This window comes from Eleginops maclovinus, chromosome 4 (genome assembly GCF_036324505.1).
Source record: "Eleginops maclovinus isolate JMC-PN-2008 ecotype Puerto Natales chromosome 4, JC_Emac_rtc_rv5, whole genome shotgun sequence".
NCBI lineage: Eukaryota > Metazoa > Chordata > Actinopteri > Perciformes > Eleginopidae > Eleginops > Eleginops maclovinus.
This window is the reverse complement of record NC_086352.1, coordinates 10,840,817-10,855,752: the sequence shown is the minus strand read 5'-3', so window position 1 is coordinate 10,855,752 and position 14,936 is coordinate 10,840,817. Positions and strand designations below refer to the sequence as shown.

General features: G+C 39.0%; 1 protein-coding gene across 2 annotated transcripts in view; it reads left to right on the top strand.

Annotated features, from left to right (window-relative positions):
* Positions 1-12,047: 12,047 nt before the first annotated feature.
* Positions 12,048-14,936, top strand: part of LOC134863432 (putative C-type lectin domain family 20 member A) — a 33,232-nt gene continuing 30,343 nt past the window's right edge. The window contains exon 1 of one of the 2 annotated variants that reach the window (XM_063881950.1): positions 12,048-12,477. Coding sequence is in view for 1 of the 2 variants with exons in the window: in XM_063881951.1 (XP_063738021.1) it covers positions 12,466-12,477 (12 nt within the window). In the remaining variant the exon portion in view is untranslated. The remainder of the gene's footprint in view (positions 12,478-14,936) is intronic. The other variant, XM_063881951.1, reaches the window with a different exon arrangement.

Genomic DNA, 14,936 nt, shown 5'->3' with positions numbered 1-14,936 from the left:
ATGCTTGACCCACACCTCGGCCCTCTCTCAGAGTGAAGGAGCCATCTCCTGATGGCCTAACCTAATCCATAGATGGAAGGACTGTTTAATGGATTACTACACCTCTTCCCCTCTCTTCCACTCTTGCTGCCTCTACACAAAGGAACGCACATACTCAAACTACCCCCCCCCCCCCCCCCCGCCGAAACACACACACACACACACACACACACACACACACACACACACACACACACACACACACACACACACACACACACACACACACACACACACACACACACACACACACACACACACACACACACACACACCACACCTTGATATCCTCTCAGGAAGGAGACTCAGGGAAATGATCAGTAGGAGTATTGAGTGGTTGATAATTGGTTGGCTTGTAACTAATAGTAAATAAAACATTGACTGTGGGGAGAGCATTATTTTGTCTTTTAGCACATTTAAATGCAGTGGTCAGCTAAGCTCTGTTTGGGGCAGCCAGCTGTTAACCATTTGAGATTAATTATGTTTTATTTATTTACAATATAGGCTATATGAATACGTATATATTTTTTCAATGACTCGGAATTCCGCACATTCATTAATCTCTAGCTATTAATGAGTTAACGTGGGCTGAAATAAAAACATATTCTTATCAGCCAACTGATTTAAATTACACATTTTAAATCCATTTGTTGCCCACTGCTTCTGTTTTAATGTGAAGGTTTATTGTGGTCAAATGGCATTCAACACAAATAGGAAACAAATACCAGTCATGACTTGTGCAGACATGTGTGTTTCCTGTTGGTGAAAGAGCAGCCTCAGTGTATGTGTGTCCCTGTGAGTGTGTGACATAGCGGTGGGGATATTAGCGAAACTAGGGGACAACAGTGTCACCCAGAGGAACCTATAGAGCCATACAGTAGCACCCCTGTTTCGACAGCATGCTGCAAAAATAAACCTGGCACATCGCAGCTTTCACTGGGCCACCTGCCCAGAACTGTTATGTGTTTCACTAACACACTGTGGCACATGACAACCCATCATACATTGCACGAGGATACTGTGCAGTATGTAACATTCACACGACTCCCAAGATTTTGACATGTGCTGCCCTGGTGAAAAACGACTTCATGCTGACTAGATTTGTCCCACACACTCACTATTCAAGACACCAAACAGAAGCAGTTTCGGGATTAAGCCAGTGTGTATCAGCGGGTCACATGGGCAAATTGTAGGCCCGTTAGATGGAAGCCCAGCACACGTTCAGACAAAATATTCCCCTGAGCACAGCTATCGACAGGACAAACATCAAGGAGTCCCCCTCATCTGTGCCTCTCTCTCCTCAGTATGTCAAAGCACACCCTCTTGACCTCAAGACTCCAGATCCTCTCCTCACACCAGTGGTCACATCAAACATTCAGAGGCTACAGCTGCCAGGACATGAGACGACACACATCCAGACGTATGCACGCTCACACACACACATATAGGACATATATGTGCACTTACATGCGTGCACAGCCCAGGGGAGCCTAACACAGAAACACACTACAGATGGGTGCAGGGGTCACATGATGACTTGGAGGGCAGACTGTAAACTGTATGTACACCAATAAAGTAGAGAAACTATCATGAAAATGTTACAACCTGTTCTTTCTTGACTGATTGCATTGACTAAATAACAATCATAATTCAGTTTGATTGAAATACAGTCAAATGCTACTTGATATTTAAACTAATCCTCAAGACACACCCAATGTGCCACATTACATAAAGCCCATGGCCACATGGTCTCATACTTGCATTATAGTGCTGTATGACAATGTAATCCTAGTGGAGAAACAGCACCCCCCCCCCCCCCCCCACCCCCCCCCCCCATCTTCATTAGTAGGAGTTTACATTCCTGCAGCCTCTCTGAGCGCGCTCCTCTGAGGGGAACTGTATCCCAAGCCACACCGGAGCAGACGGAGGTGGCGCCTCGGCAATTTCATTTTGTTTAAAAATACTCCCCAAATGTTGTTAGGGCTACATTAAAGGATCCTGTGTTAAAACAGGCAGGAGGGGAGGATTGAATCAGCTCACCGTAGGCTGGCACTCCTCACAGCTCCACTCTGCATTAAAGGCCTGTTGGGTTACACTCTCAGCAGGAGACGATGCTACAGCGGCCCACGCTAACTGCATTAATTCCTCTGTGTTGTTAGATATACAGCACCTGTGGATACAACTGCTCCGATGTCTGTAATTACTGTCTGAACAACAAAGCAATACATGCTGGCAGCCGCTGCCGCCCGGTCAAGACTGAGAAATCTCTCCTGACAACATCCAGATTGTAGCCTGTGATAGAAATCTGGAATAATTAAGGTACTCAGTGTTCGGGTGTCATTGTCAGCTAATTGAACAAATGTAATGTTCTATATGCCAGGAAACTATTGGGCTGCAAAACACCTGTTTGAGTACCGTTCAATCATTCTGCTGAAATGGATAATTTCCTCAAATTATTATATTAGTAATTTACAAAGCAAAATAATTCATTCAAATCCAAAGTAAATTTTATTCTATTACAACATTTTTAGAGAGAAATAGTTAAAAGGCCACTTATGAGACATAATGTGTCTATCTCTTAAGAGATGGACACAGACCCCACATTGATAACTGTGATTTTACAGAACATTGAACTCATATGGTTGCTTATTTTCATTATCTATTATCCTGCCAATTCATTTCTAAATCACTACTTTAGTTTATAAAATGTGTAACACTAGTAAAACATGCTCATTGCTGTATTCAATAACCCAAAGTGAAATCTTCAAATTGCTATTTTGCCTTACCTATGTGCAAAACCCAGCATTATTGTTTTTACTATCATATATGAGAGAGTAGCAGCAAATTATCACATTTGAGTTTCTGCCATGATTATTAACTGAACTTAAAGATTAGGACGGGCAAATAATAAATATGTTGTTCATCATTTAAGGTTCAAAAGACCATTCTCCTTATGAATGTAAAGATGTTGAATCTTTTAGAGAAACGTGAATCCACCCCGGATAAATTCATCTGTATGTGTCGAAGGATAATATTGATTTCCCTGCAGTCTGAGGATGGCAATGCGCTCAACCAGCGCAGCAGAGTGCAACTGGGATTTTTGTCTGTCCTGGCCGCCGTCTATTTGTCTCTCTGTGCTCTGTGAGTTCGGCCTATATCCTCTCTGGGCAGATTTGCATCTGTCTGGCTTGATGTTTTCACTTCTATAGATCCTGTGTAAGTGTCTGTACATTGTTATTTCTTGTTTGCCTGCTGTGAATTGATCAATCCATCCACTGCACTTCAGAAATACAAAACAGTTGTATCACTCGCCGTCGAAACACAACACAAAGTGTGTTTCTAGAAATGACAATATCATTGACATTCAGCTCTTGAACTGAGGCTATTCGTTGTGGTTTAGATGCAGACTAACATCTACTGATTCAACTTTATAAGACTCATCATATCAGAGACATGTCTGCTCTGTCTGCTGAACACATTTCACCAAATTGACACTCCATTACAGCCTCCCTAAGCCTTAAACACGAAAAGGCCAGATAAAAAGCAAATGTTCATTTTGTAACCAGTGACACATGAATGCATCGCCAATAATAAACCAGTGATATGATATATTGTTTTGAAAATGGCCACTTTATTTTACGACTACTTTTAGATTTGGTACTTTTATACTTTTATATATTTCGCTGTGAATGCTTTTGTACATAGATTACTTGTAATAAAGTATTCCTACACTACAGTATTATTACTTTTACATAGTACAAGGTTTGAGTACTTCTTTCACCACTGATTGTAAAGAAGAAACTTGATTCAGAAAGTCAGAATAAGGGAGAACTCCTCTTATTAATGGGTTCAACAGGATTTAATCATCAAAATATCAGTTGGCACATATTTCTGTCAAACATCTCAGTGAAAAGACACAGGAATTGTTGAGAAACCTTTGTACGCCCGCACCTGGCAAAGAAAAAAGGAAGTCTATTGCAGCCATTATTGAGAAAAGGTTTTTATCAATAAGAAAAGCTCCAGAATCTAATACACAGGATAGATAGGCCCCTTTAGGTCACGTTATAAAGGCTGAATAACCTTGAATGTCAGTGGATGCTCAGGGAGCCATTGTTACAAGCATATATAAGTGTGTATGGTTAGACACTGAGAATGTGCTGGATCTATGTAGAAGTAGAAAAAAAACACACATGGAGTTGAAGTATGAGGCCAGTGGTCTGTCTTTTCTTTTGTGTCAAGTCAAGCTAACAGATGGACATTGACCCTCCCCTTATGGACTCCGATGGACTCCTGGAATCAAGATGGATCTCGGCCTTCTCACATTTGAACTCTATGAAAATGCCCCGGGCATTCATCAAAGTGACACACTAAGAAGCCGCGGTTTGTGTATTTCCAGGGCGTTGGACTGAAATTACTGCAGAGAGCTCACCTCAACTTCAGGCAGCTAACAATGCCCTGTTATGAGCAGGATTACCCAAATGATTGATCTAGATAATACACCAATTATGTGTATTTTTGAAAATTAACGAAGCAAAATAGTATTTCGATACACTGACTGAAAGTAGGTTCTCCTGGTATTCATTCACCTTCAGGGTAAATCGCTCAGCTTAATCAGATAAGGCCATTCATCACACCGGAGCTTTTGTTAAACCTATTACGCTTCATCTTTTCATGATTAAGAGGTTTTTAACTGATTTTTTTCTTCCCTACAACGAGCCCCAGGTGGCGAAGGGAGCTGCTACAAACACAGATATTGCTTCTGCATCTTGTAAAGCGTGTGTGTGAGTGTGTCTGGCATTGTGCGAAACATAGAGTGCATGCATTACAGCTGAGGCGAGCAAAGGAGAACAAAACCCGGCTGGTTCCGAATGAGTCCTTTTATCGGGCGATCGGTGACCGGTGGGAAACCTTGAGAGCCCAAACTGTGTTTTAAGTGAGACTGCAACTGCTGGGGCCATTATCCTTTCACTCTTAAACCTTTCTCTCTGTCTGTATGTGTGTCTGTAAATGTGTGCATACATGTGTGTCCACGCCTGTGTGTGTGTGTGTGTGTGTCCTTCCCCTGCCTTGAAAGCCCTCGGAGCCTCAGGGAGCTGTGAAAAATCAATACTCTTCGGCAGCTCTGCCTCTTTATTCATTTAATAACTCACTACCATTGCATTACTGTTCCACTGATCTCCCATCACAGGGCCCAGATTGACACCTTTGTGCTCTTTTACCACACTGGAGTTTGATGTAATCAGTTAAACCTCCACCTCACGCCTGACACATGCATCAAATGGACCTTGAGTATGAACATGGGTGCATCAACAACACTGCAATATGAAAAAGAGGAGTCAAAGAGTATAGCCCAACTGTGAGGGCGGTATCTGCGTGTCATGGCGCCGGCTTGATTGTCTGATGGCGAGCTGCGCTGTAATCCTGGAAGTGGGCGTTGCACAGGAGTAATTCACACAAATAACAGGGGCAATGTGAACAGAGGGACCACCTAGTGTGCATACTGAGACACTCAAACATCAGCTGTGTGTGTATGGAAGTGAAGAAATCAGAGTTATTCATCTATAATAGACAAGGTGAGACATGATGACAGGTTTCACTATTGAGGCCTTTTAAAATGTGTCATGCTGGAAACGTTTAAAACTTTGGTATGTGTCACAGGAAGGCTGTGTGTGTGTGTGTGTGTGTGTGTGTGTGTGTGTGTGTGTGTGTGTGTGTGTGTGTGTGTGTGTGTGTGTGTGTGTGTGTGTGTTTTGCGTAAGTGTGTGTGTGTGTGTGTCTTTGTGTGTGCACATGTACAGTGATTGTGATGGTGGAGGTGGGGGTTGCCTCCCTGTGTGGGACTCGGAGCAGAGAGCAGGTGGGCTCGGGATGGAGCAGAGAATCTGTATTGATTGTTTTTTGTGCCTCAGAGCTGTTTAGCCGTTGTCAAAGCTGCCTCCACCAGCTGAGAGGCAAATTGCAGCATTTACACCGGGAGGCATTTTCTTTTCTTTCATTTAAAAAAAAAAAAATCTATTTTTTTCTTTATTTATTTTACAATGGGAGATGTATCTACAATCTAAGGTGTCAGAGTATTTTGTCTCTGTTTTTTTTTGGCAGTCTTAACAAGATGGACACAATTAAAAGAAAAGCAGCAGTGACAAGAAAGTCAAAGTGGAGCAAAAGCTGTCCAAGTTTTCACTTTGAAACTTCACTCCATATATGTATCCAAATCGGGAGCAAGAGTAAGCAAAAGTCAAAGCAATGTATAATGCAATATAATATTAAAACACAAACATTTGCATAGTTTTTGTCTTGTGACAGCTTTCTTAATTACCATGTTCTGGAGAGGCAATGTGTTTCAGAAGTAACAGTGCATTGATTTGGTATGTGTGTCAACAGTTGATATTAATTATTTGCAAGTGCAGAGCTTTCAATGTGTATTTCTCAGGAATGATTAAGGGAAGAACTTAGGTTAATTATAACAACTGCCTTTCCTTTCCTGAATCTGTGTGCAGACATCAATATGAAGAAATATTAGAGCTGCAAACATCAAGTTTGAGTGCTTTTGATATTTGTTTCTTACTAATAAAGCAAGATGATAATATTGAATATTCTTAGTGTGTCATGACAAAAGGTACAAATCTCAGTTAGGTATTTATTATTCTAGTATTGGCTCACTTTTTGTTGGAGAAAGAGTCTAAGCAGTACGGATAACTTTCAATTCATTTTCTTTGAAAAAATGGTTGATTGCTACAGTTCTGCTTTGTTAAATAATTTTACATCTAGCTACATGAGGGAGCACCATCCTGCAAAGATGGATGCTTTTTGACAATTGAATCAAGAAGAAAATGAGGAAACACGAGCCACACTCGTTGTCACAAAGTCCATATTACAGATATAACCCAACAGCTTATCCTTTATCATTTTTATTTTTTCCAGTTTAATCCTTGATAATCACCTGTTCTCTTCAACCTCAAAGAGCTGTCTTTTCCACTGAATGTAATGATGAACAATAAGTGATGCATCAAAAACAGTCAAATCCAGTTATTAAAAAAGGTACAAATGAATGCTTATTGATGTAGAGATAATCCATCAATCAAAATACGTTATTAATCCCCGGGGGAAATTATGTTTTGTGACAGTGAGAATAAAATAAATAGATATTTATATATAAATATTAGTTGAAGCAAATATACATTTACCTTAAAACTGAAACAATCAAACATGGTGAGGGGATGTTTGTCCTATTCCAGAGCTGGTAACTTTAAAATACTGACCATAGAGAGAAGAAACAGGCAATCGATCAAAAATGGAAAAGAAAGAAATAAAGAGAGACAGAAAGCAGATGTATACATTGACCACAGAGACGCACCGCTCTATTATACAGCTGTTGGTAGACACAAGATAAAGATGCGGGAAAACACAGACAGAAAAGCGATACGTCCCGTGTTTTACCACCATAAAGCTGTGATTTAGACCCACAGATCTTTACAATGTTTTATCTGATAGCTTGAGTCATCCGCCGGTTGAGGGGCTAAGTGTGTGATTTTATGACGGGTGCTCGAGCAGAATATGCACACTGCAGAGTGTTTGCTGATCCAATAACCAGCAGGGAAAGTTAATGACATGAAAGGAGCTGCTGTTTGTCAAACAGAATGAAACAGATGATTGATTGATGATAATCCAGGGAGCCTCAATGCCATGTCAGTCAATAATATAATAGCATATATCTGTAGTATACTAAAGTGGTGCATGAATACAGCCACAGAAACACTCAACAACAGGCTATTTAGCACTAATTGGTGGTTGGAAGTGTTGGGGTTGAGAAGGTGGCTGGAGACAAAACAAGTGGTATATGGTCATACAAATGGCTGGTAAAAGCTGCTTAGAAAGCTCTGTCAGAACCGCCCCCCCTTTGCATACAGCTACCACTGAGATGCTGTCGAACAAGTGCTTCAACCTAAAATGGCTCCAATGGATCTGATCAATGGGCAACATAAAGAAAGGCCAATGGAACACAAGCACCAGGCAGTTTGCAGTTGTGAGATGTGAGGAATATTTAGAAACAGAACATATTCATGCTAAAGATAAGAGATGCTTTAGGAGATCTATTTTATCTTATTTATAATTCCTTATTAGTGACATTATAAGTTGAAAAGAGTTAACGCCGTAGCCCTATGTGAGGTTGACTGTGTTACCTTTGTTACACGGTACACCAGGGTGGTGTTCTGCATTATCTAAGACATTGTGTCACTAGCCATTCTCTTTTATTTATATATCTTATTGCACTTTGGTTTTATTCATGTCTTTTTTCAATTATATTGTATGTTGTTCTGTAAAAAGGGGGCTTGGACTTAATATTTATGTTGCCAATCTATGGTGTAGTATTGTATTGTCCCTGTTTTGAATCCTTTGAAATGTGTTTAAATAAATGTGTATGGCAACATGCCAACATAAAATGACCTTTCTCTTTAGTAATGCTTTTTTAAAGGGTTGAGCAGTCTACTTAAAACTTCTCTTTGTAATTTCACTGATATTCAAGGCAAGAAAACAAGTATTTTAAAAATATTTAAAAAAAGATAGAATATAATAAATGTATCTTGTGAATTGTTTTCCCAACACTTGAAGATTCCCAAATCTTCATTTAAAAAATTGCCTATAAATTATAATTGTTTGTCTATTTCTAAAAGTACTTTACTTAAAGGAACTATCGCCATAATTGATCTGGCATTTGGACCTCATTTGCACACTTGACATTTAGGTGTACATATTTCTCACTATAGAGAGAGAGTCAAAGAGAGACAAAGAGACTCAGAGACAGAAAAGATGGAGAGGAGAGTTAGTGGTTGTGCTGCAGCTTGGCTCGACTCCATGCAGAGAGGCTGACATTAAATCATGCATTGTGCTCGTTTGCGTGCCGTGCATGTGTGTATAAGTGTGTGTGTGTGTGTGTGTGTGTGTGTGTGTGCTTATTGATTGGCTAACACGGCTTTATAGCACTCTGTTGTAAACGTCATGTTTTTACAGGCAACTGTTTGATATAAACCTGATTAAAGTATTTGCTGGCTAACACAGATTGCAAGCAGCAAATGGTTCAAATCAGACGATTACTCAGCAATTAGGAACCAACTAAATGACTATATGGCTGTCTGATCAAGCAACGTAAACAAAGTGTTTCCGTCCTCCCTCCCCCTTGTCCTCCTCAACCTTAATCTGAGTCGGAGTACTTCACCGCTCTTAAAAAGGCTGCATGTACGTATTGAATTTTAAAGCTTTGTATGCTTCTTTTTTACGTAGCCTACATTTAAAACAGTGTGTAACTAGATATAAGTGGTGGAAAGTAAATAAGTACATTCACCCAAGGACTTACAACATGAAACATTTTTTAATAAGCATTACTTTTGCTTTTGATACTTGACGTAATTTTTTTGAAAATATTTCTAGGTACTTTTACTTAAGTTTTACCTCAGGACATAAATTGAATATCCAGGTATTTCATCATTTTATATTCCATGCTCATGCTCCACTCAGAGGAAAATATTGTCCTTTTAACCATATTACATTTATTTGACAGCATTGTTACTCATTAAGTTAGAATATTTGTCAACAAAATATATAACCAAGCTCTAAAATATAATGCACTAGGACACTGGAGATTAAACTACCAGTATTGTAACAGTTTGAGAGATTGTAAAAATGCATTATACGACTTTATTGGTCCCACATGGTTAAATTCACATGATAGAAGCATATAAGAGAACTGAAAAATAACTGCTTCTGAAGGTATAAATAAAAAATAAATACAATAGAGAGATATTGAAACAATACTGTATATTCCAAACATTACATTACACAATATAACAGCTTTTTTAGGATCATTTTGCAAATAAAACAATAAGAAAGAAATCCAGCAGTGAGTGATGATGTGTGCTGGCTCCACCTTAACAAGCACCATCACTAAAAGTCTTGGAATAAGGTACTTCTTTTCTTTTTGAGTGTTTGCTACATAACTGTACCTAAAAGAAACAGGAAAATCTAAAGCAGCATTGTTGCAATCATTGATATGAGGTTACATGAGGTTATAAAACACAACACTTGATGATTTTGTGTAGTGGTTATCGAGTCATGAAAACAAATCTCGAGAAGAGAGGCTGTACTGTTTCCTTTCCATTAGGAAATGACCATTAAGGTGAATTATAGCAACCTTTTCCTCATATAATGAAAAATACTTCAAATATTTTTTATTCAATCTCACGACAATCCTATTTGTTCTTGCTCACCACATACTTTCTTTAATTATAAAATATCCAAACGATCTAACCGAGTTAACACATTTTAAATTAAGTTTGTTTTTATCCACCTGTATTGATAGCATTGTTATTGCTTATAAAGTGAAACTGTGCCCCCTCAGAGATATTGGGTGCACTTCATCCCTGAAGGCATTTATTCCCCATCTAATGACGGAGCTGCTCAGCGACTCTGTAAGAATCATCGATTCGGATTCACAGATGTGTGAATAATAGGCAGCAATGAGAAATAATTGTAGCATTTTGTAACAGCTTGTGATTAAATTGTGCAAAGCATATTTCTGTACCACTGTACTGCGTTGACCAAAAGCATCCCTGATGATAACTGTGGCTTTCAGTTTCAGAGTGCATGCCTTTTACCTGGCTGGTGTTTGGCTCTACTGTGGACTTACAGCTACACTTAGTGGCAGAAGTGCATACGTGCAACAACAAGAGAGAGGGAGAGAGAGATGTAGCACACATATTATATTTTCAATATCATTTCGATACAGTTGATGAATCATCAGTAATGTTCAATTATTTTCTGACCTTGATTTTACATCACATAATATTGTAAACATGTTTTATTTGTGGTCCTGTTGTACCACCTTGTACAATGTAATTTGGCAATACTGTGTTTTGATATGGTCATACAAATAAAGCTTATTTCAATTTGAGAGACGGTTAAAAGGGAGCGAGTGGAATTGTTTGGGAAAGACATTTGAAGATGACACTGATTTTGAGTTGTTGTGAAGCGTCTATAGTGCTGAAGTAAAGTAAGAAACTATGCTTTACATTGATGCCCTCAATCTTGTATAATTACACAAATAATGTGCAGAATAATGTGTACAAAAATGGCTTAAATGCTAAAGGAAATTATACGCTTGGGCAAAAACAAAGGTCTGCAACGTTGAACGTACACAAGTAATATATACAGCCTGACCCACTTATAAGCTATGCATTTTTGAAAAGTTATTTTTTGGTTGAGCCCAATAGCAGCCTCAGGGCAGAACACACGCCCACTCTCCCTCTTTAAATTAAATGCCAGCCTCAGCAGGAGTGTGCTGCTGGAGTTGGCCCCCCTCTAGTCCTCCTCATTTATTTTTTCCCCATGTATTACCTTCATATTCACAAAATGCTTATTCATAGCCTGTGGTTAAACATGTGAACATGTAACATCAAAACTGTGTGAACTATGTTTTAATGATCTAATTAATGCCGGGCCAAGGCAATTGGATTTCCCATGTACTAAACTAAGCTCTAGCAACGCCATTTAGTCAGACAAGCTCTCCTGTGTTACCAAAGCTAAGATAACAGTAGTGTACTACATTGTTCTAAGATTTCGCAAAGTCCAGCAGATTGTATATTTAACAGTTTACTTACTTTAATGAAACCCGTAGCTCTGCCAATTAAAGCTCCTTCTAATTCCCCTGAGATGCAAAAAGGGAATATTTTATTTTGACAGTTTATTTCAGAATCTCATCTCACAGGACACCAAGTTTGAGCAACAGCCCCACCTGCTCGCAAGTTGCAACATAAACAATGTGGTTGTAGTGGTACGGAGTAGGCCCCTAAATTATACATAACATATGATATGGTTGTATGTGGTAATATTCTGAGGAAGTATCATCCTGATCCTGCCAACAATGTGCATGACAAAAGGATGTGGAAATGAAAATGGATCGCACACATTTGATACCACATGGGTTTACCCTGATGCGATCTGATTGGCTGTTTGCCAAGTAGCGTTGTCCTCATTAGCTCGCAGTTAAAGGTTTGTTTGTTTAAAAAAAATGATAATGTTACGACAGTCCCCAAAAACGATACGGACTATAACGTTGTCCTTTTAGAGAATGAAATTAAAGTTGTGGTGCCCAACAGCCGAGAGTTAATGTTAAAAACCAAACTGGTCAAAATAAGCAGATTCGTGGTGTTTCACTAGGAAGAGAAGGCAAAAGTGAACTGATAGCTTGTCAGAACACGTGTTTTTTTTTGTTGCTTTACGTGTGTTTTATCCGATCAAGAACGGCCTTTCAATGAACCAAGCATCTCTCTGAGAGGATTAACAAACAGGAAAGTTGAACATTTTCACCAGGAAAACAGGGTATATTACTACACATCCAAATCGACAGCGCACACCAACAAGAAACTGCGCAGTATGGAACAACAGGTAAGTGCCCAGCATGACTAATAACATCTGTGTGAAACTGTGCGGGATATTATCATCTTTTGCAACTTGTCAAAGTAGGCCTAAGCCTTTCTTTTTTCCGAATCTCAGTTGTCACCCAGGGATTTCAAAGGTATTTTATTTTGAAACTGTAGCTACATCAATTGTCCTGATATTATCTGTGTGGCTAGTGGCTGCTACCATCCCACAAGTGAAATGGGTCTTTGATGGACCGTTTTTAATTGATCTTATCTAAAAACATATAGGGACGATAGCTCGCATATGCGGTTTCAAAGGTGTTTTATTTTGGAAATCATACATCAGAATGTCATGTTATTTTTGGAGTGACTTTCTATGATGGCCTTTTATCAACACCAATTGAAATTAGTCACCCAGTGGAAACGGAAGGTTCCATTTTATGATCAGGTAGGCTATGTCTTTATAAATGTATCCTTAAGTTTTCAATTGGAGAAAGTATTCACTTATGTGGTAGGGAATTATTATTGATTTCATTATTTAGTACACATTTCTTGATTTAAGTTCCAGTATATATGGATATTTTAGGTTTGTTTTTAAGTATGTCTAAGGTATATTTGTTATTGACAAGTAAGAGTAAGCGCTTTTATTTTGAAGGCAGTTTTTACAGGCCTCTACCGTAACGCATGGGATATACCGCAACGTTGCGGCTGGCTTGACCGTGTCTACCAGAGAGGAAGCTGGCTTGAACGAAGTCACCTAAACACTGAACGGCACGCTCATACTCACTGTACAACACGCACCTACACACAGCATATATATAGATCAGGCTACAGCCTTTGTATTTCATTATGTGAAGCACTATGTATTTAGGAAACATATCTTAAAGAGTGTAATGTAGGTCTGTTATATCAGCAGTTGTATTAAAAACACACGTAGCCTAATATCCGGGGGGGGGTGTCATTAGTGAGAAACAAACGGGGAAGGGCAGAAAGTTTGATGCACATTTGACCCTCTTAAATAACTTGTAATCACAAGGAGAACAGTTTGTAAAGCTGTCATAAATCCAGCCGTCATCAGTGTATCCTCGGTTATAACTCCTCCAGAGAGCCTCCTCAATGAGAAAGGGCTCTAGTTGTTGCCCCAACTTTTTTAAACCTAAAAACGCCAGTGGTAAAATTAGAAAATGATCCGTAGAAAGGCTGAATATGTAGGCTAATCGTTTAACTATCAGAATGAAAAACAATTGAGTTGACCATACATGACGTCTATTGCCTCATGGCGACGTGCAGGGTCAGAAACGGCCCTAAAAACTTGATCACAATCTAGTCCTGATGACATTTAGTAACAGTGAATGGCTTTGTTAAACACTGACTTAAAGTGCTCTTGAGTAATTGACTGTGTGGTCGTGTGTGTATGTGTGTAAGATTATCCTGCCTGCCTGTCTTTGAGTGTGCATCTTGCCTGTATGTTGAAGACTCCCTGGGATGGATCCCTGGTGATTTTGTGAATATGCAAGGCTGTCTGCATGCATGATTAATTTCTTGTGCAAATGTCAGTGTATGGGATTAAAATGTAAATGCAACTGTTCGCCTGCAGCTCGTATCATTTACCTTTTAACTTTTCTCTGCTCGTATGTCTAAATGTCTTAATAGTCCAGATATTAAAGCTATTTAGTTTGATAGATTAAAGCATTAGTTACCCATGTGCTGTGACATAATTGGTATAATATATAATGGACTGCAAGTATATGTTTTGTTGTAAAACTCCATAACGATGATTTAGTAATCCATGGCCCTGAGTGTTCATTGTATCATTTATGTTGCTTATACTGTATCACAGCAAGTATGCAAATCAATGCTGGAGTAAATAAAGGATGGAGAACTTGTATGTAATGTATTAGTGCCATCTAAAGTTGTTGCAAGGAAATGCAGCAAACCAGTAAAATAATACTTCCTATTGGCATGTCGGGTTTGAGGCAAATTTGAAGCTTATTAGGAGTAAAAGATTCATTCTAAATCATGAATGGTTTTTTTTTCATACTGACTTTTTTGGTTTAACTGTGGTGATGATACCCTAAGGTTTTTTTTTTCCTTATCACTCCTGACCAGGGAGATCAGAGTGTATGGTAAGCTGCTCAAGATATCGAACCCCCTAAATCCCCAATCACTAGATCTCCAGATAAATGCCTCTGAGGCTGGTGTCATTAACCATTTAAAGGCCCTACTGTAGCCTATTAATGAGCAAAGAAGAGGGACATTTTTGCAGTATTAAAATATATTTTTTATTGAGCTTTAGAACTAGTGATGCACAGCACTTAATAATTGGCATGGCGCAAAAGAAAACATTTTTTATTAGTGCAACACTAGTTATTATATTGCAGAGCCAACCACTCTCTCCATTGATTATGACCCAAAGTAGTGCTTGTTACAAAGAGATTTTCTGCTGTATCTGAACTGCAAATGTACTTGCAAGTGTTTCAATAC